Genomic DNA, 26,884 nt, shown 5'->3' with positions numbered 1-26,884 from the left:
TGATGGAAGGAAAATAGTCTTCATCTTCCCTCAAAGTCAGAAACTTACTGAAGGCAAAATGGATGGCTTGAATATAAAAAGGAAAACTTTCTGTGTAATGAAATTAGCATCAAGAAAAAGGAGAATACAGCTAAAAAAGTGACCAGGTAACTAACATAATATTTTGAACAGTTAGCTTTTATTGAAAAACATATGTTTTATCCATTCATTCAGTATTTATTGAGGGACCTACAACACGCCAGGCACAGCTCTGGGTGCTGGGGAAACAGGAGTGAAAAAAGAGACTCACCCTTCAAAATCACTGCTTTCATGCAGGTTATAGTCTAGTATTTATAAAAGTTCAAAATCCAGAATAATCTACTAAATTGATTCAAAAGTGTCCATCTCTCAGCCTTTAAATTCAATGTCACCAAGCAAGAAATTAAAATTAAATTTTTAAGATACAATTATACATACCTTAATATCAGTAGAAATAGAGATAAAATCCAAGTGAACAAAGAGGGAAACAAAAGAAAAACACACATCTGAACCTTGACTGGAGTTTTAGTGTGTTGCTGGCAGGTAGTCAGGGAAACAAACTGGTCACATGTAACACTTTATACGTGCTTTGTCTCCATAATATTACTGTAGAAAGAAAATTCTCCCCAAGAAAAGACATAATTTAAACCCAGTGGTATACAGGGAACTAGATGCTTAATAGAAAATTAATGGTTAAACTGCAGTAGATTGACAATCCAGTGCAATGTTGTCCAACAGAAAAAAATATGAGACACAAATGTAATTTAAATGTTTTTAGTAGCCACACTAAAAAGGGAAGAGAAACAGGTGAAATTAACCATAAGAATATACTTTAACCCAATATATACAAAATATTATCTTTTAAACATGTAATCAATAAAAAATTCTGAGACATTTTACATTCTTTTTTGGTTCTAAGTCTTTGACACCTAGTGCGTGTGTTCTATATGGCAGATCTCAATTTGGACTTTCCACATTTCCAAGGCCCAACAGCTACCTCTGACTGGTAGCTACAGTGTTGGATAGCGTAGCCTGCTGCTGCTGCTGCTAAGTCGCTTCAGTCGTGTCCGACTCTGTGCGACCCCACAGATGGCAGCCCACCAGGCTCCACCATAGTAGTCTTCAACTGAGGATGATTTTGGCTTGCCCAGGAGATATCTGGTAATGTTTGCATACATTTTGGTCACAACTGTGCATTCAGTGGGTCGAGGCCAGGGATACTGCAGAACAGCCAACCATGCACAGGACAGGCCCCCCACAACAAAGTTTAGCCCCCAAAATGTCAGTAGTGCTAAGGTAGTCCAAGAGAGCTAAACTTAGCTCACATGCTAGTATTTAGTGTATGCTGACCTAGGGAATGGCAAGCCACTCCAGTACTCTTGCCTAGAAAATCCCATTGATGGAGGAGCCTGGTAGGCTGCAGTCCGTGGGATCGCTAAGGGTCGGACACGACTGAGTGACTTTACTTTCACTTTTCACTTTCACACACTGGAGAAGGAAATGGCAACCCACTCCAGTGTTCTTGCCTGGAGAATCCCAGGGACGGGGGAGCCTGGTGGGCTTCTGTCTAAGGGGTCACACAGAGTTGAACACGACTGAAGTGACTCAGCAGCAGCAGCAGCAGACCTAGGGAAATGTGTTTTATGGCCTATTTGTTTTTTATATTACAATGCCTTAAGTCAATTTTAGAAGTAACTTCTTAAGGCTTCTCCTGAGATGCACTAATTTTTCTATATTTCTCCTAAGGAGCTTTGCAAACTGAAGGGCTCTCCGTGGACAGAGGATGCAGCCACAGAAGGTGTCCACAGCAGCTGATTCATTCCAAAGGGAAAAATACTGCTTGATCCAGGAGTTGAGAAAACATTCAACAAAGAAATTACTGCTGCTGTTTGTATCTTCCTGAGGACTCTGGCTAGGAGACTCTGAGGTGGAGCAGGGTGAGGACACTGGGGAACCGAAAGGGGACAGTGAAATTTAGATTCAGCCACTGTTCAAATAAAGGTCAGGGAAACACAGAGCCATTTATATGCCCATCCAGTGAAGTAAGCAAGGAACTTGCAATCAATAAGCAGAGATACTTGCACAGGGGCCCTCCCTCCTCTGTGCTCCAAGACCATCCCCAGGGCTGTGATAACAGGCTCACTGTCACACCACAGGGCTTCTGCTTATCTAGTTTGTCCATCTCATCTTAATAAGCTGCCAGAGTGGAATGGCTGCTGACAGGGCAACCTCGGGCTTCCCCCTGCCTGGAGGCCCCTGGAACAAGAACCTTGGGTCAATGATCATTCCTCAGACTGAACAATCCCTTCCTGACAGCAGACATCAGCAGGGTAGCCTTCTTAACGAAGCCCGGGGGCTGAGGAACCAACCAGGTGCACCTCTCAGCTTCCAAGGGGATTAAAGGTTACAATACACAATACTCCTGTTGGACCTGCCCCACAAAGAAAGCCACCCTCGGGGCACAATCAGAATGGACCTAACTCAAGAGCCTAGAGCATATTCTTCTTCTCCTCAATTCACAAGATACTAACAAAAATACAGAATGGATAGCCTCTTCTTACAAACTCTTCTGGCACAAGTGAAAGCTTTTCTGTAGTCGTCCCACTCCTGCAGCTGCCTTTACCATAAACATTTAGAAAGACAAACTTTTAAGGGAAGCTGTTACAAAGATACAGTTTTCAAAGAAACTCAAAATGTTAAAAATTAAAGAGAAAGTTACATTTTATTTTAAATTTAAAAAGAAATGAAAAAAGCTGATGACTTTCCAAGAACATCTGACTTCAGGCTTCCCCATCCTCCCTCTCCTCAATAAGTTAACACTGCAAAGGACAATTCCCCCAATTCTCAGCAGTTTCTTATTCCAATGCGTTATTAACAAGATCCTGATCATCTCAAGCATTTCCCTTAAGAAATTCCAGAGACAGCAAAAGAGACACAGATGTATAGAACAGTCTTTGGGACTCTATGGGAGAGGGTGAGGGTGGGATGATTTGGGAGAATGGCATTGAAACACGTATGTTGTCATATGTGAAACGAATCACTAGTTCAGGGTCAATGCATGTTATACGATGCTTGGGGCTGGCATGCGGGGATGACCCAGAGGGAGGATAAAGGGAGGAGGGAGGTGGGAGGGCGGTTCAGGAGGGGGAACTTATGTAAACCCAGGGCGAATTCATGTCAATGTATGGCAAAACCAACCAATATAATATTGTAAAATAATTTGCCTCCAATAAAAAATAAATTAATTACCAAAAAAAAAAATAATAAGCCCAAAAAAAAAAAAAAGAAATTCCAGAGAGTGGCCACTTCAGTCTAGAAGGACAGCAACATTTCAGAATGTAACCTTCACAGGAAGGAAGCAAAATACAGTAGAAATGGCTCACTAGTCAGAGTTGGGGAACCTGCTAACCTCAGTCTTATTGCTCAGTTCAGTTCAGTTCAGTTCAGTTGCTCAGTCGTGTCCGACTCTCTGCGACCCCATGAATCACAGCACGCCAGGCCTCCCTGTCCATTACCAACTCCCGGAGTTCACTCAAACTCATGTCCACAGAGTCGGTGATGCCATCCAGCCATCTCATTCTCGGTCGTCCTCTTCTCCTCCCGCCCCCAACCTTTCCCAGCATGAGTCTTTTCCAGTGAGTCAATTCGTCGCATGAGGTGGCCAAAGTATTGCAGTTTCAGCTTCAGCATCAGTCCTTCCAATGAACACCCAGGATTGATCTCCTTTAGAATGGACTGGTTGGATCTCCTTGCAGTCCAAGGGACTCTCAAGATTCTTCTCCAACACCACAGTTCAAAAGCATCAATTCTTCGGCGATCAGCTTTCTTCACAGTCCAACTCTCACATCCATACATGACCACGGGAAAAACCATAGCCTTGACTAGACGGACCTTTGTTGGCAAAGTAATGTCTCTGCTTTTTAATATACTATCAAGGTTGGTCATAACTTTCCTTCCAAGGAGTAAGCGTCTTTTAATTTCATGGCTGTAATCAGCATCCACAGTGATTTTGGAGCCCACAAAAATAAAGTCTGACACTGTTTCCACTGTTTCCCCATCTATTTCCCATGAAGTGATGGGACCAGATGCCATGATCTTTGTTTCTGAATGTTGAGCTTCAAGCCAACCTTTTCACTCTCCTCTTTCACTTTCATCAAGAGGCTTTTGAGTTCCTCTTCACTTTCTGCCATAAGGGTGGTGTCATCTGCATATCTGAGGTTATTGATATTTCTCCCGGCAATCTTGATTCCAGCTCAGTAGCTCTAGATTAATTTGTACCCCAGCTCACTCATTTGTAACTAGGCTGCATTACCCTAATGTCCAGGATCTATTATTAATACAAACCACAAGTGTAAATACATAAAACCAGTGGATATACCTTATTACCATCACAGTAAAACAGGTATTTTTCCGCACCTCATAATCGAGCATTACCCCAGAATCAGGAGAAAAATTGGAGGGCTTTCAATTGTTTTATAAGCTAAATTCCAAGAAACTTTTCCCAAGTTCCTATTACATTGGGGGATGAGATTAACTTTGTTATTACGATGATAAGGTTTCAAAGGATAAACTGAAAATAAATCTCAGAAGAAGAAAAGGGAAACACTTGGAGCCCCACTGGTTGAGGGGATAGAAGAGACGATCCCGTGAGATCTAGGGAAGAGGTTCTCAGCACTGGTGACACATTAGGATCACCAGGGCAGCTTTAAAAAGCACTGATTGCTGAGAGTGACCCCAGAGACTGGTTTAATTTGTCTGGAGTGTTAGTATCTTTTTTTAACATTCTTCAAGTGATTTTAATATGCAGCCTAAACTGAGAACCGCCAATGTAGATAACAAAATGTTGGTATTTTACATTTGACGAAATCCCTTGAAGACTTTCAGGCTTTAGCTTAAAAAAATAAAAAGCCAAAATATAATTTGTAAATGAAACTCCCTTCAGTGCCCAGTACTGTGTGTGCCTGTATTAAATGTCTAAAATAAGACATTAGTGGGTCCATTATGTGACCTGTACTGCAGAGCAGGCTGGAAGTTCTGACAATGGTGAGATGCAAAGTAAAGATGAATATTTGGGCAGTTTGCCTATTTTTCCACTGTAAGAATACATTTAAGGAAACTAAGTAACTGCTTAACATCATACCTGCTTTAGTCAACAGAAACTGTCATTTGATATCTAATAAGAGTTGATTCTTTGAACAGCTAATTCAGAAAATAATCTTAAATAATTTTTAAAAATATGGCATCTAATTATTTAAATAGGTTAACTCACAAAAAGGGGGGTGAGGAGGGAAGGGATAGACTTAATAAGATTAATTCTACTAATTAGTGGACTTCTGTGCACCAAATTAACTTCACATTAGTCTGTAACTTTGATACTGAGAGGTTCAACTATTGTAAAGACTTACAGAGGCCCTGTTCCCTGTTCCTGGCATTGGCCTTTTTTATTTTTGACTAACAGAAAGTGAGGGACAGAATAATGAGACATTTTAGAAAGCATTAGCACAAGACTGCGTATGCATGCTCAGTCGCGTTTGACTCTCTGTGACCCCATGGACTGTAGCCTGCTAGGCTCTTCTGTCCATGGAATTTTCCAGGCAATAACATTGGAGCAGGTTGCCATTTCTTTCTCCAGGGGATCTTCCCAAACCAGGGATCAAACCCATGTCTCCTGCATCTCCTGCACTGGCAGGCGAGTTTCTTTACCAACACATCACCTGGGAAGCCCCAGTACAAGGCTGCTGCTGCTAAGTCACTTCAGTTGTGTCCGACTCTGTGTGACCCCATAGACGGAAGCCCACCAGGCTCCCCCGTCCGTGGGATTCTCCAGGCAAGAACACTGGAGTGGGTTGCCATTTCCTTCTCCAATGTGTGAAAGTGAAAAGTGAAAGTAAAGTCGCTCAGTCGTGTCCGACCCTTAGCGACCTCACGGACTGTAGCCTACCAGGCTCCTCCATCCATGGGATTTTCTAGGCAAGAGTACTGGAGTGGCTTGCCATTGCCTTCTCCGAGTACAAGGCTACCTCAAAGCAAAACCCAAGTTTCATTGAAAAATTTTTCATTAACCATTTGTCACTTCCAAGTTATAGATTTTAACAAAATAAAGGCTTGAGTATTTAAAATTGCTTAAAAAATACGTTGCTAGTTCTAATACTTTTCTTCCCTTTTGACAGAAATCTCCTTTAACTCGTGCCAACAAGCTATATTTATTTCCCTTAAGCAGCATTTCCTAGCTAAGAAGCAGCAGCCGTGCTGCAGATGGCGTAAAACAGCTCATGATCGAGGCAGCAGGCCAACCTCAGGAGACCTGCCGGCTCTAGACTCAGTCACCATGCAGGAAAGCCACCTGGGCTCTGCACCAATGGCAGCGCTGTTGTCATCTCCACCAGAGAGCTCCAGGCTGCTATTGGAGACCATCATCTGGCACCAGGCCAGAGACCGTATCATACCGTACTAAGCTCTATAAAGCTTTATAGATGCCTTCAGGGAAAAGGGGGCAGGGAGGCAGGTGTTCTTACTCATCCTATTACTGACTGTCCAGAAAATATGCTGAGTCACTGAGTACCAATCAAGAGAAAAATAATGCAGAGACTGCAAATACTAATCTCCTTCACCCCGCTCTCCTTCCTAACAGCAAGGAGACTCACAGGTAATATTTTTGACACTGAAAACACAAGGGCATAGAAAAATTCACATACCCTTCATCCATAAAGAAGAGCTTTCAGAGTCAAATTTTGTTAAAGTACTAAACAAAACTATTTTATGACAACAACAGTTGTCCCTAGGTAGAGGTGTTAAGGATGATTTTGTTTTTTCCTGTAATCTTTCATAATTTGCACATTTTCTGTAAGAGACCATAATTCTTTCATAATAACATATCCTAGAATCCTATTTCTTGGTATGAGATTACTATTCACATCCTTGTCTCTAACATATAACTTGAGCTCACCCAAATAGTTCTTCCACTTACTAATCACAAATACTCCAACCAAGGCTGAAGTGTCAGCCGGACACAGAACTAAAGGAGACACTTGGTGAAGGTCACTGGACTCTGTGAATACTTGCTTTGTTACTTTGCCTAGAGGCAGAATATTCTAACATGGGTAGAAAGCGAATTCCATCAGCGGTACACTTGAGAGAAGGGACAAAAAGAGTACAGTAGTAAAGGCACAAGAACTTTAGTTGACTACTCCTTATTTTGCATGTTTCCTCCTTTCTTAGTTAGATTAGACACGCTAGGGAAAAAACAGTCACCCTTGGATCTAGCCTGAGCACAGTGAGAAAACAACCACCACAATAAAAAAAAAAAAAAAAGGCTTAGAAAAGCATCACAGAGCTTTGTCTTATCTTTGCTTCAATTTTAATTTAAAGCAACTAAAATACCAACCCCTTGGCCTGTTATTCAACAACACACATCATCTCCTTGCTGTCCATCTGAAACTATCATAACATTATTCATCAGCTATGCTCCAATATAAAATTAAAAGTTTGAAAAACAAACAAACAAAAAACCCCACTGGCCTTTTTGAAAATGAGAAAAAAAAAAACCTACCAAAATAAACTGCAGATTTAGCAAAAAAAAAAAAAACCAACGACACATCATCTGAAACTCATGATCTAGCCTTCTCCATCTATGACTTCACACTTGATGCTGAAAGCCAACAGTTCTTTGGTTGGCCTATCCACAGCTTGTTGGTCCTACCCACAGCTCTTTCTTCCACCAGGCATGTTCTTCATTTCTCCAAATTCTACCTATTCTTCAAGTCTCCAACCAAATTCTGCCTCCTCCTGAAGTCTTCCCTGATCTCAGAGACTAAAGAATTCTTTTCTTCTTGTTAATTTCCACAGCATCTAAATTTTAGTAACCTACATACATGACAATGAGTTGAAGCTTCTAGGGAGGGCAGGCAGGGCCAGCCTCAATTTATCATCATGTGCACCAGAACACTTCATTCATGGCTGTGTGTACATCTTGGAGAGTGCTCAAATGTTTGCTGAATTAAAAAAAAAAAAAAAAAAGAATATATATCACATCTTAAACCAACCAGAGTTGGTAGAGTTATGTGATCAACATGTACATATCTGAATGCAATTATAAGAAAAGGAGCTATGCTCAGAAAGTCACGCCTCAGACACAGGAACAGTGTTAAGGAGTGGTCTGGACTAAATCTTCATGTTAGTTGAAATAATGCCAGCCTAAAGGAGATCGGTCCTGGGTATTCATTGGAAAGACTGACGCTAAGGCTAAAACTCCAATACTTTGGCCACCTCATGCGATGAGTTGACTCACTGGAAAAGACTCTGATGCTGGGAAGGTTTGGGGGCGGGAGGAGAAGGGGACAACAGAGAATTAGATGGCTGGATGGCATCACCGACTCGATGGACATAAGTTTGAGTGAACTCCGGGAGTTGGTGATGGACAGGGAGGCCTGGCGTGCTGTGATTCATGGGGTTGCAGAGAGTTGGACACGACTGAGTGACTGAACTGAACCAGCCAAGATTAGCACTTAGGCTCAAAGAACTAACAGCACCAGAAGGCACCCCTATTAGCACTTGAGGATTAAAGGATGTCTGCAAATCATCAAGTTGTGTGTGGCCATAAGCTTTACCTCAATAGTCTTGAACAAAAGGAAGGTGTGAAAATGCATTATTTTAACTAGTTCTAAGCAGATGTGATACAAATATCTGAAGGTGTGAATGATTAGAGCAATTTTCCCAGAGTATTCCAAAAGATTTGGTCACCAATTTAGAAAAGGAGCAACCTATATACTCTGCAACTTTGCTGACAGCAAAAAAAAAAAAAAATCACCAACTTGTTTAAAATGAATTTAATACTTGGTGCTTTAATTCTGACTTCTGCTTGACAGTTTCACGTGTCCATGTTAAACTGAACCTATCAAAGGCTAATGGTGTTGGAAAAACCCTTGTTTTCCAATTAAGAGCCACAAATGTATCCTTATCTTTTGTTACTTTGGGAGGTACTGTTTTTCATTTCTGATGGATAATAGGCAGAGCTGGCATCTGGGAGGTCTTGTCCCAGATTTCATCTCTACCAACTAATACAGAAACAATGGCTATGATCACAAGACACGAAACTGTAATCTCTACCCAATTATCTACTTACATTCTTAAAAAAGGTAAATGGTATGCTTTTACAGCCATTCCACTTCCCAGATACTTAAACTGTCCATTTTTATACCATCACTCATCCAGAAATTTGTCATTTTGCTTTTTTCCTATTAGCAAACTGCTAACATATGAGACAAGTTGAAGATGTATTTGAATCTATGAAATCTGGAGTTTTGATAGATAATATGCAAGAACATTCTAGGTGATATGTGAATTTTTAAAAACACTTGATCATTATATATGCCTTTTAACATGTGTAAAAAATACATTATATAAACCTATATTTCTATTCCTTAGGTCAAGGCTGAGCAAAAAGAAAAAAGTTGATTAAAAGAAATAGTTTAAATTAAAAACAAAAAATGTTCAGAGGCTACAGGATATGGTAAAAAAAAACAGGAAAACAGTACTCATATTTAAAAGTTTAGGAAGCATCAAAGGATAATGAAAATTAAATTCATGCGGACTCCTGAGATCTCACAAAAGTGGCTGGTATCAGCCTCCTGTTTCTTCAAGATGAGGCTCAGTCACGTGAAGGAAACTTTCTGTCTGGTGCCTGACTTAATAATTTAGAGGACAAAAGGCACAACAGTGACTCTACCTCCAACTCTTCTCTACCTACAGAGGAAAAGTTTGCTGCTGCCACTGCACACCCTAATGTCAGTTCTGCTCTAACCAACTGGACAGGGCCTCTGTCCTCAGAAATTTCACAGGACCACGCTCTATCTTTCCAGGTTCCATCTCTTCCTGTTTTACAAGCTAGGCATGGGCAAGCTTGCTCACTAAGGCTTCATCTACATGGATGCACTAATGACTCCAAAACTTGTCCCAGCTCCATTCCTTATCTGTACTCTATCTACTGATCACCTCATCTGGATGCACCTCAAATTCCACATGTTCAAAAGTAAACTCATGCTTACCTCTTTCTTCTTTCTCTCCCCATATGCCCATCAATAGTTTTAAATCCTTACCACAGGCACCCCAATGTCTCCCTACCTCCTTCCAGAAATACCCCTAAGTCTCTCCCCTCTCCTCCATCTTCACTATTTTTTAGACTTGGATCCAGGCCCCTGGCCTCTTTCACCTGGGCTGGCACAGGAGCCTCCAGACTGCTCCCTGTATTTTGTCTCTCTCTCTCTCTCATACACATTTTTCATATACTGCCTCAAAATTAATCTTCCTAAGATGAATGACGGAGAAGGCAATGGCACCCCACTCCAGTACTCTTGCCTGGAAAATCCCATGGATGGAGGAGCCTGGTAGGCTGCAGTCCATGGGGTCGCTAAGAGTCGGACACTACTGAGCGACTTTCACTTTTCGCTTTCATGCATTGGAGAAGGAAATGGCAACGCACTCCAGTGTTCTTGCCTGGAGAATCCCAGGGACGGTGGAGCCTGGTGGCTGCCATCTATGGGGTCGCACAGAGTCGGACACGACTGAAGCGAGTCAGCAGCAGCAGCAAGATAAATGAAGTCTTAAAAATCTCAGCGCAACTGCATTAGCTATTAGGTCATGCAAAGTAAAATTACAATGAGATATCAGACATACCTATCAGAATGGCTAAAATTAAATTAATAACATCAAATACTGGCAAGAATGCAGAGAAACTGGATGACTCACACATTGCTGGTGGGAATGTAAAATTAAACAGTCACTCTGGAAAAAGAGTATGGAAGTTTCTGATAAAACTAAACACGCACTTACCATATGACCCAGCAATTACATTCCTGGAATTTACCCAGAGAAATGGAAGGTTTATTCACAAAAAAATTCTATACACAAATGTTCAGAGCAGCTTTGTTTATAATAGCTACAAACTAGAAATAACCCACATTTCCTTCAACAGATGAATGGTTAAACAAACTGTAGTCTATCTATAACATGGAAAATACAACTGATACACAACACATTAGATGGCTCTCAAGGGAATAATGCTGAGTGAGAAAATTCAATGTCAAAAGGTTACATACTATATAATCCCATTGATACGGCTTTCTTAAAATGACAAAATTACAGAGATGGAAAACAGATGAGTGGTTGCCAAAGACCGGGGGAGAGGGCAAGTGAGGAGGTTGCGGCTCTAAAAGTGGAGCACAAGACATCCTTTGGGTGAAGCTGATCTGTATCTTGCCTGTGATGGTGGTCATATGAATCTACTCATGAAAAAACTGCATAGAACACACACAAATAAGTGCACATGAAACTGGGAAAGTCTTAATAAAGTGGTTGCATGTTATCCATGCCAATCAACATCCTGTCGTGATTTCATACTATAGGATGCACAAAGTTACCACTGGGAGAGCCAGATAAAGTATGCATGGGATCTCTCTGTATTATTTTACAACTGCATGTGGATCTACAGTCATCTCCAAATAAAAAATTAAGAGGAAAAAACCCTTTCAATAATTTCCAGTAGTTCCCCTACGCCCATAGTGAAAGATTCCTTAGCATGGCATGTAGAACTTTCTCATACACCTCTTATGCCCTAGACTACTAGCTCTAAGAGCTAACATTCTCTGAACACAGGCTACGTGGCAGGCACCATTCTAAGCATTTTATATGTATTAGCTCATTTAATACTCAAGGCATCTCATGAGTCAGGTTCTACCATTGATACTATTTTAATTTCTAAGCCACTAAGGCACAGATGACTTAACAGCTTGACGGCATCCCCACTTCATCATCCTTCAAAGCCCTGCTCCAATGGACCTTTGTGACTTTTTTGAGTATAAGTGCTATACTAAATGTCAAGCATTCAAAAGATATTCAATAAGTGTTTTAACATAAAGTCTGGACAAAAGGACACAGAAACGGTACAGAACTGGGACCTTAAGGATTCGACACTGATTACAGTGAATCTATGTTTCTCCAAAATTAAGCTTGAATAGGAAAGCATTGTACCATAGACAGTTGAAACAGAAAATACCCATCAGTGAGAAAATGTTGATTAATTAGGCAACAGCTTTCACGTAGCAAAGAGGAACAAGTAAGGTCATGCTAATGAAACTCCAGTGTCAACTGTAGAACCATATCTTGCTCCAATTTTCACAGAACAGATGCATGAACACAAACCTCAACTTCCTACCCAGCAACCCCCATTCTTTCTTATTACTTCTGCATTTCAAGAATTTTTCCCCAAACAAAGATGTTTCCTCCGGATTAAAATGCATATTCATTATTTCCCTTGGAGGAAATTATTCACTAAAGACTCCTTTACACTCATAGGTTTTCTTGAAAATTTCAACTGATTATCCTCCATCAGTCTAGAATTGTTCCAAGTACACTCTGAAATCTGAATGAGAATCTCCAGTCACCTTTTAAAAGCAGATAACAGAGCAGAGGGAGGAAACAATTATAAGTACAAGAATAAAGTATAATGGTTCCTATTCCCACTGCTCCCTGCCCAGCCCTTCCCCTCCCCAACTCTGCATAAACTGTCTTCTCTCAAGCAACACCTTTTCAGAGGAGAACTCAAAGGGGAAAAACAGATGACAGGTTGAGAATCAACCTCTTCTCTTTCACAAATAACCATAAATTCTTAACAGTGACCTGAAGTCAGTAAAGAAAAAGAAACCTCTTTCAGTTACGCATTTTGCGAAGAAAGAAGGTCTAGCACAGCAAGGAGATAAGGAGAGGGGCTCGGGCTGGGCGGCACTGACCGGCTGAGTTCTCCTGTGCCTGGAGTCCTCCCGGTCTCGGTGCTGCCCTGAATTGCTGGTTCTCTCCCGCACATTTCGATAACCAGGGCTGGGGATGATGTATTCTTTTCCTATATCAATGTCCTTCATCTTCTCTGAGTGGAGAGCTCACAGACTCTTGGTTCCACTTGAGAATTCCTAGAATTAAAAATGCATCAAGGACAGGTTATGTCCTAAATTGTGCTTAATAAATAAAAGAACTTTAAAATAGAGAGAAAGAGACAAAAGCATTAAAGTTTTCTGTCATTATATCTATAAAAATAAATTCTCAAACATCTTTCAAGTACCCTTTTATTTTTCTCAACTAAGTTCAATTGCAACGCACAGAGCATTTAGACAAGTCTTTAAAAAAAGGCTTTCCAGAAACAATTTAACTTTGTTCCAAAAAAATTTTACACCTGAATTTTAAAAACAAATTCCCCGTGGATTATGGACAGTGTCCTAAAATTAGCTAGTGGTGATGATTGCACAATTCTGTTAATATACTAACCAAACACCAAGCTCTACACTCAGGTGAATTTCGTAGTATACAAATATCTCAACAAAGCTGTTATTAAAAAAAAAAAGCAAAAACAAATTCCCCACCCTGTTCTACTAAGTCCTATCTAGTATCTAACTGAAACTATTTTTCTAAACCCCAGTTAGTCTGATTAATCAATACCCGGTATCAATTCTGGTTACTTTAGAAAAAGTAAAACACATACATAACCTCTCTAAAACATTTCCTCCACCCTAAGATGGTCAAAGCTTCCCAGATACAAGCTGGGAAAACACTTTTTATAACAGCCTCACTAGAAATTAAAGAATTGTAGCTGTGTTGCCTTTTGAATCCCATAAATTTCTATCAATCACTGAGAATGAAAAGTACGACATTGCAGACACTAATTCTGACAGCTACAATTCATTTTTTAAGGTATCAGAAAACAAGAACACTTACAAATTCTCTAAATAAAAAGAACTAAATCTCCACCATAGAGACTTGTTTCCAGCACAAAAGAAAGCTTGACTTCTTACCTTTCAGAGGTCTGGGTCCAGTAACCTGAGTTGATATTGCTCAACTACTTATCTTTCAAAGAAAAAAGTCACCTTGCCCAATGACAAACTGCACCATAAAGAACACCGGCTTATAATCAAGAGCACAGCAATCACGTCACTGAGACCTCATTAAGCCTAAACTATAAACAGACCTGGCATTTGCCAGTGTCCCCAGTGTCAGGATACAGCTGCAGATCAGAATAATCCTGCTTGTTACAGGGATCACTGAAGTCCAACCTTCCCCACCAAAGGTTCCTCAACCTAGCCAACTATCTGGAAAGCAGAAAAGATCAGTCCTGCTTTGAAAAAAGGCAAGAGCAGGGGAGCAAGTTTGAAAGGAAGGAGACCATAGAAACTCACTCAGAATGCCAAATGCCATCAGGAAGACCACAAGGATCACCTCAATTGCCTAAGAATTCATGTAACCTCAGCTTCTTTCGATCACTTTGTTCCAGGTTATTCTAAGTTGGAAGGGTGTGGAGAGCAATTTTCCATTCCCTCTAACACTCCTGCTTCTTTAATTTCCTGGGCCAAGAGGTAGAGCAATGAAAGTAGGCAGGCCTCGTGCGGGGACAAAGCTACTATCTCCTGGCATTGAACATAAGGAGGATTCCCTCTTCTGTGTATCAGGAAGGCCAGTCAAGAGCTAGGAAGTCCAATAGATCTGGGAAACAAACAAGGGCCAAATCTGAAGAAAACAATTAAGGAAAGATCACTAGGCCAGAGTTTGGGGGTGGAGGGGAGGACACTATTTGTATTTCCCTCTTTTCTTCTTTCTGTTCTCCCTTAAAGTTGTTTAAAAGTCTTTTTTAAGAGAGAAGAAAGGGAAGGGATTTTCATTTATTTCTGACTCAGAGCTGTTCAATGACAGCAGAATAATCAAAGTGAGAGAACCCATAGAGTTGCTCGGCACAGAGGTCTCCTGGTCAGCGACTTTTTTTAACCAAGACTCAATGGCAAGCCACTCCAGTACTCTTGCCTAGAAAATCCCATGGATGGAGGTGCCTGGTAAGCTGCAATCCGTGGGGTCGCTAAGGGTTGGACACAACTGAGCGACTTCACTTTCACTTTTCGCTTTCACACATTGGAGAACCCACTCCAGTGTTCTTGCCTGGAGAATCCCAGGGACAGGGGAGCCTGGTGGGCTTCTGTCTATGGGGTCACACAGAGTCGGACACAACTGAAGTGACTTAGCAGCAGCAGCAGCTCCTTCAGCACTAAGTGTAGACCTTCTCCTGCACAATGATGCAGTCAAAACTGCCTGAGGGGAGGAGTTTGCACAGGATTACAAGGACTGGAAGCAGCCAGACTGGTGTTCCCAAATTGCCTTCATTGCAATATTCCTTAGGTTTCCAGCACCTCAGGAATGTGGTTCCAGGCCCTGCAGTCACACAAAAAGACCTGAAGCTACAAGGTTATGTACTTACCACCTCCCTGAAATCTACTTGTCTCCAGCCTACCGCACCTTTCACTGACTCACCCTGGAGACCACAGAATGACCTATCCATTTTCTCCTTCAAAACCTTCTGAAACTTTGCCAGTCCTTTCTATGTCCATCTGCCTCCTGCCTCCCCCATGTCTGTGCAGAAACCGAATGACCCCTATGTGATAAATACAAAGCCCCATGCAGCTCTGTGCGGTGGGAAGGGAAAGGGCACTAATGACTGTCAAGAGATCTGGATTCCATTCCGGACTCTGCCAAGGGTTTCCCGTGCGTGCTTCTGTCACGAACCTCCCATCTACCCAGTAGCCAAAACGAGACGATGACTTCTGAGGTCGCCGGCTGCTCAGTCCCCTCTGTGCTGCTTAAGCGGGGGTGCCCCAAACCGCCTCTCTACAACCTTGAAGAGCGGGGCTTCTCTCAGGCCAGCATCCCCCAGGATGCCCTGGCTTTAGGGCGTTCCCATGGCCAATTCTGGCCTGGAAAGGCGATAGCGACCCACACACACGGGCCGCGGGCGTAGCACCACCTGGTGGCGTTAGCCGGGAATGTAGCCGGCACCCCGATCACTCATCCCACCCTACCTGGCTTCCGTGGACCTCACCTCCAACCCTCCCGGTGGCGTCCCGAAATTGAGGCGGCGGGAGACTAGAGGAAGGACAGGCCGCTTTTCTCAGTTCTCCGGCTTCCCGCGGACTGCTCGCATCCTCGATCGCAGTCCCTCACCCTGGACCGAAACACACTGGGTGGGGATGGCCCCCGCGACAGCCCGAGGGAGAAGAAAGAGGTGCGGTAGTCACCGAAACCTACCTGTGCCCCAGCTCCTGGACGGCCGCGCCGGCCACTCGACCACGCTCCGGAGCATTAGCCCCCGGAGCAAAACAAGCCTTTATAGCGGCATTGGCCGCCAGACTGCGCAGGCGTGCTGCACAAAGAATTTCCAAGACTGAAGGGAATTGTAGTCCCGCCTCCTGGAGCCCCAGGCTCCTTTCGCGGCTAAGAACTATATTTCCCAGAAGCACTGTAGACGCCCTGGAGGAGGTGCAGGCCGCTCCTCCCTTCCACTGCGCTCCAGGCTCTGCACCATCCTCCCCAGAGTTTCTGCGATCCTGTCTGGAATCTTCTCCAAGGCCGTGTGTTCCAGTGAGTGGTCGGGAGGGTTGACAGTAGCCCTCTGTGGGCTGGCTGCCCAGTGTTTGTAGGCAGGGCGGTCACGGCGATGCTTGGCCGTTTATGCACCAGAAAACACTGTGAAGGTCATCGTAGCCTATAGGAGACCAGCCGGCCCCTCATCTTATCTGTGTGACCCTTAACGTTTTACCACTGCGTGCTCACGACTCTGCGCTATCACCTTTCTCACTTTAATCCCACTGTCCATCACATGTTGTGCTGCCCACGTTCTAGAAAATAAACGCCAGGATGACAGTTTTTAGAGTCGCAAGAGCCTTAGAAACGACATGCCAATTCATCCCTTTCTTTTTATAAATGAAACTGAGGTTTCCAAATATATTGATCATTTCTCTTTGTGTTTCATTTGTACCTTCAAGATGATCATAACATAAATAACTACTGTGTTTAGTGCCTACCTATCCTGTATCTTGTGCTTTGCATACTTGTTTCTTAAATCTCCATGTCAACACAATGTATAGGTATTATGATTATACATTTCAAAGATTTTTTTTTTTTTTTAATGAAAGGTAAAATGACTCCTCTACCTTTATACCTTTAGCTAGTATGAAACACCAGTGTAGGGAATTCCCCGGCTGTCCAGCTGTTAGGATGCCCCACTTTCACTGGCAAGGTCACATGCAGCTTCAATCCGTGGTGGGGAAACTAAGAACTGAGATCCCAAGTGACTGGAACCACAGCAAAAAACAAACAAACAAAATGCACACCAATGTACAATAAAGCTGAAGTAATTAATACAGTGTTTTGCCCAAGAATGGATTAATAAACAAATGCAATAAAGAGCCTAGAAACAGACTCATGTATACATGTAAACCTGATCTGTAACAAAGAAAACATTACAAATCAGTAGAGAAAGAAAGAAAAGACTGGATAATGCTGGAACAATTGGTTATCCATATTTCTTAAAACTCAGGGGTTATAGCTTCATACCACTTAGATGAAAGGCCCAACTGAAAGGGAAAACCTTCAAACATTTAGAAGAAAATGTGAAATATCTTTGTGAACTTCTTAAATAAGATACAAAAACAATAAAGTTTGATTAATTTTATCATATTAAAATTTCAGCTTCTATATAAGATGCCATAGAGCAAAAAGATAAACTGCAAATTATAACTGACAAAGTTTTTAATACAAATAATTCCTACAACTCAATAAGAAATTCTAAGTACTAGAAAAATTGGCAAATGATGTGAATAGACAGTTCACGGAAAAGGAAACTCAGGCAGCCACTCAAATATGAAAAGAGACCCAGGGAGATAAGCTTAAGATGGTAGAGCAGAAGGACTTGAGCTCACCTGTTTTACGTAAACACCAAAATCACAAACAACTGCTGAACAACCATCAACAAAAAGTCACTGGAACCTACCAGAAAAGATACCCTACATCCAAAGGCAAAGAAGAAACCACAAGGATATGGTAGGAGGGGCAAAATCACAAAAAAGTAAAATCCCATACCTGCTGGGTGGGCAACCCACAAACTGGAAAACAATTATAGCACAGAAGTTTTGCCACAGGAGTGAAGTTCTGAGCCCAACCTTAGTCTTCCCAGCCAGAGGGTCTGAGAACAAGAGGAGGAGCCCGCAGAGAATCTGGCTTTGAAGAACATCAGGGTTTGATTGCAGGAATTCCACAGGGCTGGGGAATACAGAAACTTCACCCTTGGAGGGCACATACAAGGTCTCGAGCACACCAGGGCCCAGGGGAAAAGACACCCAATCTTACTAATAATCAGGGAAATGGAAATTAAATTAGCAACAAGTTACCATTTTATGCCCACCTGATAGGGAAACATAAAAATCTGACAATATTGTGTTTTCAGGATTTAGAGAGACAGGATGCTTCACACATTGTGGTAGAGTATCGACTGATAGAACCACATTACAGTTGGCCAAATTAATAGGTTGGAAATGAACTGTACTGTTAGACCCCAAGTTCAGTTCAGTTCAGTTGCTCAGTTGTGTCTGACTCTTTGCGACCCCAGGACTGCAGCACACCAGGTTTCCCTGTGCATTACCAACTCTCAGAACTTGCTCTAACCCATGTCCATCGAGTCGGTGATGCCATCCAACCATCTCATCCTCTGTCGTCCCCTTCTCCACATGCCTTCAATCTTTCCCAGCATCAGGGGCTTTTCCAATGAGTCGGTTCTTCACCTCAGGTGGCCAGAGTATTGGAGCTTCAGTTTAAGCATCAGTCCTTCCAATGAATATTCAGGACTGAATTCCTTTAGGACTGACTGGTTTGATCTTTTTGCAGTTCAAGGGACTCTCAAGAGTCTTCTCCAACACCACAGTTCAAAAGCATCAGTTCTTCGGTGCTCAGCTTTCTTGTGGTCCAACTCTCACATCCATACATGACTACTAAAAAAACCATAGCTTTGACTAGACGGGCCTTTATGTAATGGTAAAGTAATGTCTGCTTTTTAATATGCTGCCTAGACTGGTCATAGCTTTTCTTCCAAGGAGCAAGCATCTTTTCATTTCATGGCTGCAGGCACCATCTGCAGTGATTTTGGAGACCCCCAAAATAAAGTCTCTCACTGTTTCCATTGTTTCCCGATGGGACCAGATGCCGTGATCTTATTTTTTCAAATACTAAGTTTTAAGTCAGCTTTTTCACTCTCCTCTTTCACTTTCATCAAAAGGCTCTTTAGTTCTTCTTCACTTTCTGCCATAAGTGTGGTGTCATCTGCATATCTGATGTTATTGATATTTCTCCCGGCAATCTCTATTCCAGCTTGTGCTTCTTCCAGCCTGGCATTTTGGGTGATGTACTCTGCATATAAGTTAAATAAGCAGGGTGACAATGTACAGCCTTTAGGTACTCTTTCTCCAATTTGGAACCAGTCTGTTGTTCCATGTCTGGTTCTAGTTATTGCTTCTTGACCTGCATACAGATTTCTCAGGAGGGAGGTAAGGTGGTCTGGTATTCCCATCTCTTTAAGAATTTTCCACAATTTGTTGTGATCCACTCAGTCAAAGGCTTTGGCATAGTCAATAAAGCAGAAGTAGCTGTTTGTTTGTTTGTTTAACTCTCTTGCTTTTTCTATGATCCAACCAATGTTGGGAATTCGATCTCTGGTTCCTCTGCCTTTTCTAAATCCAGCTTGAACATCTGGAAGTTCACAGTTCATGTACTGCTGAAGCCTGGCTTGGAGAATTTTGAGCATTACTTTGCTAGCGTCTGAAATGAGAAGGGAACGGCAAACCACTTCAGTACTGTTGTCTTGAGAACCCCATGAAAAGTATGAAAAAGATCCCAAGTAAACCTACAATTCAGTATCTTATAGTCAAGAAGTTTATTTTGCTCCTGCATGAAAGTCCCACGTGAGTGAGTATACCAGATCAGCAGTGTAGTTGTGGTCTTGGCACTCAGCTGGAGACCCAGGGCAAACTCTGTCAAGTTCAACATTTGGCTTCCAAAGTTGCTCTACTAATTGCCACCACCAGTCACCCAAGTGGAGGGAAGGAAACATGGAGTGTGGAGGAGGTGTGACTTGGCCTTAAGGCATCAGCCAAGAAGCAACATCTCTCATTTCCACTCACATTCTATTGGTAACAATTTAGTCAAATGGTTGCATCTAACTGAGAAGGAAGCAAGAAAATGTAGTTCTCAATGAGGCAGCTAGGAGCCATCTACAATTCTGTCACAATGGAAGAAGGAAAGAACAGATTTTGGTGAAAGCTAATGTTCTGTCACATATGCCTATCCTGAACCTAGCTATTCTACTTCTACATATACGCTCTACAGTAGCCATTCTCAATTAGAGCTTCTGCAAATGAATCAAACCCTACACAAAATTATTTGAGTGACTATTTTCTCAATTCTCCCAAGGATAGCACATAGCTAAACTCATTCTGGGCTTCCCTGGTGGCTCAGTTGGTAAAGAATCTGCCTGCAATTCAGGAGACCTGGGTTCGACCCCGGAGGAGGGCATGGTAACCCACTCCAGTATTTTTGCCTGGAGAATCTCCATGGATGGAGGAACCTAGTGGGCTACAGTCCGTGGGGTCGCAAAGAGTCGGACACAACTGAGCAACTACACACAGAAGAGCACACTCATTCTAGATGGCCTAGAAGTTAATTCCTTATACACAGTGAATACCTTAGGGTGTTATGGCTTAATACTATCATCTAAGAAAAGCTGCCCTAAAGGGTCTCTCACACATGCACAAGGAGGTATGTTCCTTGTGTATTTTCTATAATCGAGAAAAGAATCTAAATTTCATTAACAAGAGAACAAGATTATGATATTTGTATAATAGGGTATTATACAACAGTTGAAGAACAGGAGTTAAAATATTATCAATATGTATAGACCTCAAAAACAATGTTAAACAAAAATAAGTTACAAAAGGTTTCCCCGATGGCTTAGTGGTAAACAATCTGCCTGCCAATGCACAAGACATGGGTTCAATTACTGGTCTGGGAGGATCACACATGCAGTGGAGCAACTAAGCCTGTGTACCACAACCACTGAGCCTGTGCTCTAGAACTCGGGAGCAACAAGTACTGAGCCCACCTGCCACGACTACTGAGGTTCTCACACTCCAGAGCCCACGCTCCACAACAGGAGAAGTTACAGCAACAAGAAGCCCATGCACAACAGCTGGAGAGTAGCCCTTGCTCGCAGCAACTAGAGAAAAGCCCGAGCAGCAACAAAGACCCAGCACAGCCAAAACTAAATAAACAAAAGTAAGTTACAAAAAGACTCAAATTGTATGACCTCATGTGTATTCATCGCTGTTGTGTTGTTCAGTTGCTAAGTTGTGTCCAACTCTTTTGACTGTATGGGCTGCAGCACACCAGGCTCCTCTGTCCATTATCTCCTGGAGTTTTCTCGAAATCATGTCCATTGAGTCAGTGATGCTATCTAACCATCCCATCCTTAATTAATTTAATTAATTTCTATTAATTTTATAAACATGTAAAACTATATGTTGTTTATAGATGAAGATGCGTATTTAAAAATGTAAAGCCAGGCTTCAGCAGGAAAAACAACAGATTCGAGGTACAATTACTTCTGGTGTTGCTGGGGGGCGGGGATGAGAACAGAGAGGGATATACAAGGGGCTTCATCTGTCCTGTAATATTTTATTTCTTCAAGAAATGACTTGGATGAACCTAGAGACTACCATACTAAGTGAAGTAAGTAAGAGAAAGACCAATACCATACGATATCACTGATGTGTGGAATCTTAAAAAATGATACAAATGAACTTATTTACAAAACAGAATCAGCCTCACAGACATAGAAAACAAATTTATGATTGCCCAAGGGGAAAGGTTGGGGGAGGGATTAACTCCTAAACAATACAGGAGTTTGAGATTAACAGATACATATTAATATATATAAAACAGGTAAGCAACAAGGGCCTATTGTATAGCACAGGCAACTATGAGTGCTGCTTGCTCAGTCGCTTCAGTAGTGTCTGACTCTTTGTGACTCTATGGACTGCAGCCCGCCAGGTTCCTCAGTCCATGGACTCTCCAGACAAGAATACTAGAGTGGGTAGCCATTCCCTTCTCCAAGGGATCCTCCCAATGCAGGGATCGAACCCAGGTCTCCTGAATTGCAGGCAGATTCTTTACCAACTGAGCCACCAGGGAAGCCCAGGCAATTATATTCAATATTTTATAACAACCTACAATAGAAAGGAATCTGAAAAAAAACACATATATATTTATATATATGTATTTTATATATATATATATATAATATGGTTGACTCACTTTGCTGTACACCAGAAACTAACACAACATTGTAAATCAAGTATACATCAATTAAAAAAATTATTTATAAATGTTAAAATTTAACAAAAGCTTCACAGTGGGTACACAGGTGCTTCTAAAATAATTTCCTGTATTTTTTGGTAACCTGTAAGTATGCCATAATAAAAAAGTTTTAGTATAATAGGAATAAATCATTTCTCCTCTCAATAAGAATACATGCAGTTTATCAGAAAAATATTGAGGGTTTGTATACATAAAGATATATAAATTAGATAAAGTTATAGATATATAAACATATATCTATTGAGAATTCTTTAAGCACTTCTGGCCATCCAGTGGAAGAAAACTTTTTTCTCAACACACCTCAAGCCACCTCTTGAAGGCATACTAGTACTTCTGACCCTGCTTAAAACACTATAGTACCCAAAAGATGCACATATGATATCTTCATATAAAAAAAAAGCTTCAAAAAATCTCCCTGAAATACTTTAAATATGTTGATTTGTTTACGTAGGTTTGAAAAAACAATAGATGAACACTACACAACCCTGGATCAAAACTTCAGTACACTAAGGTACCAAATACCTAGGCTTGTCCAAGGATAGCCTGGGCCAAAGACTTAACTTATTTACATGATATTAATTGCAAAGCATCCCCTTCTCAAAGTGTATTTGTGTTTTGAAGTGTTTCAGGGGATGATACTCTCTCCAACCTTCAAGCAAGGGGCTAGAGAATCTATGTTGCAATGCAGAATTGTATACATCTTTAAATATATTTACATTAAGTAATGTACCTAGTCTACTCATTTATTCAATATTTGATGGAGATACAATGGAAGCAAAATAGACAAGCTTCCTGACCTCATTGGTTTAGAGTCCGGGATAAATATCAATCCAAATTTAAACTGTAACTGTGCTGTGAACTGGAAAAGAAAGGTTCATGTTACATCTGAAGAATAGTAGGAGCTATTAGTGAGGCAACGGGAGCTAGTAGTGAAGACGGTGGAAGGGGGCAGAGAAGAGAGCACTCCAAGCAGAGGGAACTTTAACAAAGGCCAGGTGGTGGGAGAAGGAAGGGAAGGTCTCCAGAGGTAGACCATGCTAAAGGTCTTTAGAGTAACAGCAGAAGCCAACCATTGCAAGGTTTTAAAAAGTGAATAGGTTAAGGGCTGAGAAATCAAATTTACATTTTGAAAATGTCTCTGAGGCCAGCAGACTGGAGGAAGAATTAGATAGCTTAGAATGGAAGATAAGTTTCTAACTAGGAGTGACTGCTGTCATCCAGGATAGTGGTTTGGACTAGAATTGTGGTGGAAAAGCTGGAGAGAAGTGGACAAACTCAAAAGAAAAATTTAAGAGGTAAAACTGACAAACCTTGTTGATGAATTAGATACAGTAGGATGAGAAAGAGAGGTGTCGTGGGTAACACCTGGGTTTCTGGTTGCAGAACTTAATGGATGGTAGTGCCATTCAGTGACATAAGAAATGCTCTGCTGCAGCAATCCCCCAACAACCTCCCCTAGCTAGCTTGTCAGGAGCTAATGTGAAGAGTGATCACCCCACATCTGCTGTGGCACTCATGTTGAATTCTTCTGCCAATTATAAAACAAAATTTCTCATTTGCAGATCAATTTTGCAATTTTCATAGAGTAAGATTTTTTTTAAAAAATTAGGACTTCCCTGGTGGTCCAGTGGCTAAGACTCTGAACTCCCAATACAAGGAGCCCAGGTTCAATCCTTGGTCAGGGAACTAGATCCTACATGTCACAACTAAAGATCCCACATGCCACAACAAAGATCAAGGATGCTGCATGCTGCAACTAACATAAGACCTGGTGCAGCCAAATATAAACACATTTAAAGATCTTCACGACCAAGATAATCACGATGGTGTGATCACTCACCTAGAGCCAGATATCTTGGAATGTGAAGTCAAGTGGGCCTTAGAAAGCATCAATACGAACAAAGCTAGTGGAGCTGATGGAATTCCAGTTGAGCTATTTCAATTACTGAAAGATGATGCTGTGAAAGTGCTGCACTCAATATGCCAGCAAATTTAGAAAACTCAGCAGTGGCCACAGGACTGGAAAAGGTCAGTTTTCATTCCAATCCCAAAGAAAGGCAATGCCAAAGAATGCTCAAACTACTTCACAATTGCACTCATCTCACACGCCAGTGAAGTAATGCTCAAAATTCTCCAAGCCAGCCTTCAGTAATATGTGAACCATGAACTTCCAGATGTTCAAGCTGGTTTTAGAAAAGGCAGAGGAACCAGAGATCAAATTGCCAACATCCGCTGGATCATGGAAAAAGCAAGAGAGTTCCAGAAAAACATCTATTTCTGCTTTATTGACTATGCCAAAGCCTTTGACTGTGTGGATCACAATAAACTGTGGAACATTCTGAAAGAGATGGGAATACCAGACCACCTGACCTGCCTCTTGAGAAACCTGTATGCAGGTCAGGAAGCAACAGTTAGAACCGGACACGAAACAACAAACTGGTTCCAAATAGGAAAAGGAGTACGTCAAGGCTGTATATTGTCACCCTGCTTATTTAACTTATATGCAGAGTACATCATGAGGAACACTGGGCTGGAAGAAGCACAAGCTGGAATCGAGATTGCTGGGAGAAATATCAATAACCTCAGATATGCAGATGACACCACCCTTATGGTAGAAAGTGAACAGGAACTCAAAGGCCTCTTGATGAAAGTGAAAGAGGAGAGTGAAAAGGTTGGCTTGAAACTCAACATTCAGAAAACAAAGATCATGGCATCTGGTCCCATCACTTCATGGGAAATAGATGGGGAAACAGTGGAAACAGTGTCAGGCTTTATTTTTGGGGGCTCCAAAATCACTGCGGATGCTGATTACAGCCATGAAATTAAAAGACGTTTACTCCTTGGAAGGAAAGTTATGACCAACCTAGATAGCATATTAAAAAGCAGAGACATTACTTTGCCAACAAAGGTCCGTCTAGTCAAGGCTATGGTTTTTCCCGTGGTCATGTATGGATGTGAGAGTTGGACTGTGAAGAAAGCTGATCGCCGAAGAATTGATGCTTTTGAACTGTGGTGTTGGAGAAGACTCTTGAGAGTCCCTTGTACTGCAAGGAGATCCAACCAGTCCATTCTAAAGGAGATCAGTCCTGGGTGTTCACTGGAAGGACTGATGCTAAGGCTGAAACTGCAATACTTTGGCCACCTCATGCGACGAGTTGACTCACTGGAAAAGACTCTGATGCTGGGAGGGATTGGGGGCAGGAGGAGAAGGGGACAACAGAGAATGAGATGGCTGGATGGCATCACTGACTTGATGGACATGAGTTTGAGTAAACTCCGGGAGTTGGTGATGGACAGGGAGGCCTGGCATGCTGTGATTCATGGGGTCGCAAAGAATCGGATACAACTGAGCGACTGAACGGAACTGAAAGATTAGTTAATAAACAGAATATTTTATTTAACATCATGATCATGGAAACAATACAGTACAACAGAATAATGTGCCTTTAATGGTCTCAGGCAAATTAGGAAAGAAGAGAAGAGGATTTAAAATGTAAACAATACTGAATGAAAGCCAAATGACATCATAACATGTTTTACAGACAAAGGTTTCACAGAATTTTAAATAGAGAACTGCGTGGGAGAAGCTGAGTGTTCACACAATATACAGCAGTATAGGCATGTTATGATAAATCATATCACATATTCACTTTATGTAGGAAAGAATTACACACTCCCCACCTTTGCAGTAATAACTTCCCAACTAGGGGGAGTAGTTAGAATGAAATGAATGATTACTTTTTTTTTTTACTAGAAATAGTTGGTTCTTTTTAATCAGCTATTGATGATATAATAAAATAAATTTAAGTGGCACCTAATTTAAACATTTAAAATAGTTCATTGAAGGATAATCTACAACGCAGTATGTTAAGCCAAACAGTCAAAATAACACCTTTTTTTTTTCCAAGAAAGAAGAAATAAAGGCATGATCAAAATTATGACCAACAAGTTGGTTTCATTTGGACACTTACAGATGACTCTGTAGGCAAATTTGGCAGGCACAATGTTCAAATATCAATCCATTTGACTTTAGAAATAATGGTAAGAAAGCTATACATTTCAGAATTAATGTCTGAAATTAAAGAAAAATATCCACCAAATATCACAACTGATCTTTTAATGACTAAGTTTTTTAACATTACAATTGTTATTTTAGGGAACACTTTTTTTTCTTTGAACATTTAACTAAATGTTCAATATGTTAAATAATTTACACAAGAGAAATAAGTTTTGTGTTCTGTACAAATTAGAGGACTCATGAATATAATCCCCTCCCACCACCAAAGCTCAAATTTGCAATGGTTTCAGCAGAAAATAAACAGTTCACAATTTAAACAGAATTTATAGCATTACAAAAATTTACAGGACTCCTCTCTTATCATTTTCTTTCAAACAACAAAGGTTACAGTGACAGAAATGAATGATCAGAATGTAAAAATATTTGTGCAAAACTGCATTAATTATTCTTACCATTCAATAAGAGGTAAAACCTATGAACACACAATAACAATAATGAAGAAAAACTACACTGAAAGTAATTCTATTTTAGATTTCAAACATTGATTATATTATTACTAAACATTAA

At 41.2% G+C, this 26,884-nt stretch overlaps 1 protein-coding gene across 6 annotated transcripts in view; it reads right to left on the bottom strand.

The window, feature by feature from the left end:
- The window catches only part of ABCC5 (ATP binding cassette subfamily C member 5), an 89,083-nt gene extending 72,833 nt beyond the window's left edge, over positions 1-16,250 (bottom strand). For 3 of the 6 annotated variants that reach the window (XM_055409273.2, XM_088838659.1, XM_088838660.1), the window contains exons 1-2: positions 16,126-16,250; positions 12,801-12,977 (exon numbers count right to left, since the gene is read on the bottom strand). In XM_055409273.2, coding sequence (XP_055265248.2) covers positions 12,801-12,929 — 129 coding nt within the window. In that variant the 5' untranslated portion in view covers positions 12,930-12,977; positions 16,126-16,250. The other 3 variants (XM_088838653.1, XM_055409264.2, XM_055409281.2) reach the window with 3 other exon arrangements.
- Between the last annotated feature and the right edge of the window lie 10,634 nt (positions 16,251-26,884).

This window comes from Moschus berezovskii, chromosome 1, assembly GCF_049115385.1.
Source record: "Moschus berezovskii isolate FMDL1 chromosome 1, NW_MosBer_1.0, whole genome shotgun sequence".
Lineage (NCBI taxonomy): Eukaryota > Metazoa > Chordata > Mammalia > Artiodactyla > Moschidae > Moschus > Moschus berezovskii.
Note: the sequence above shows the minus strand (reverse complement) of the source record. Positions and strands in the feature narration are given on the sequence as shown.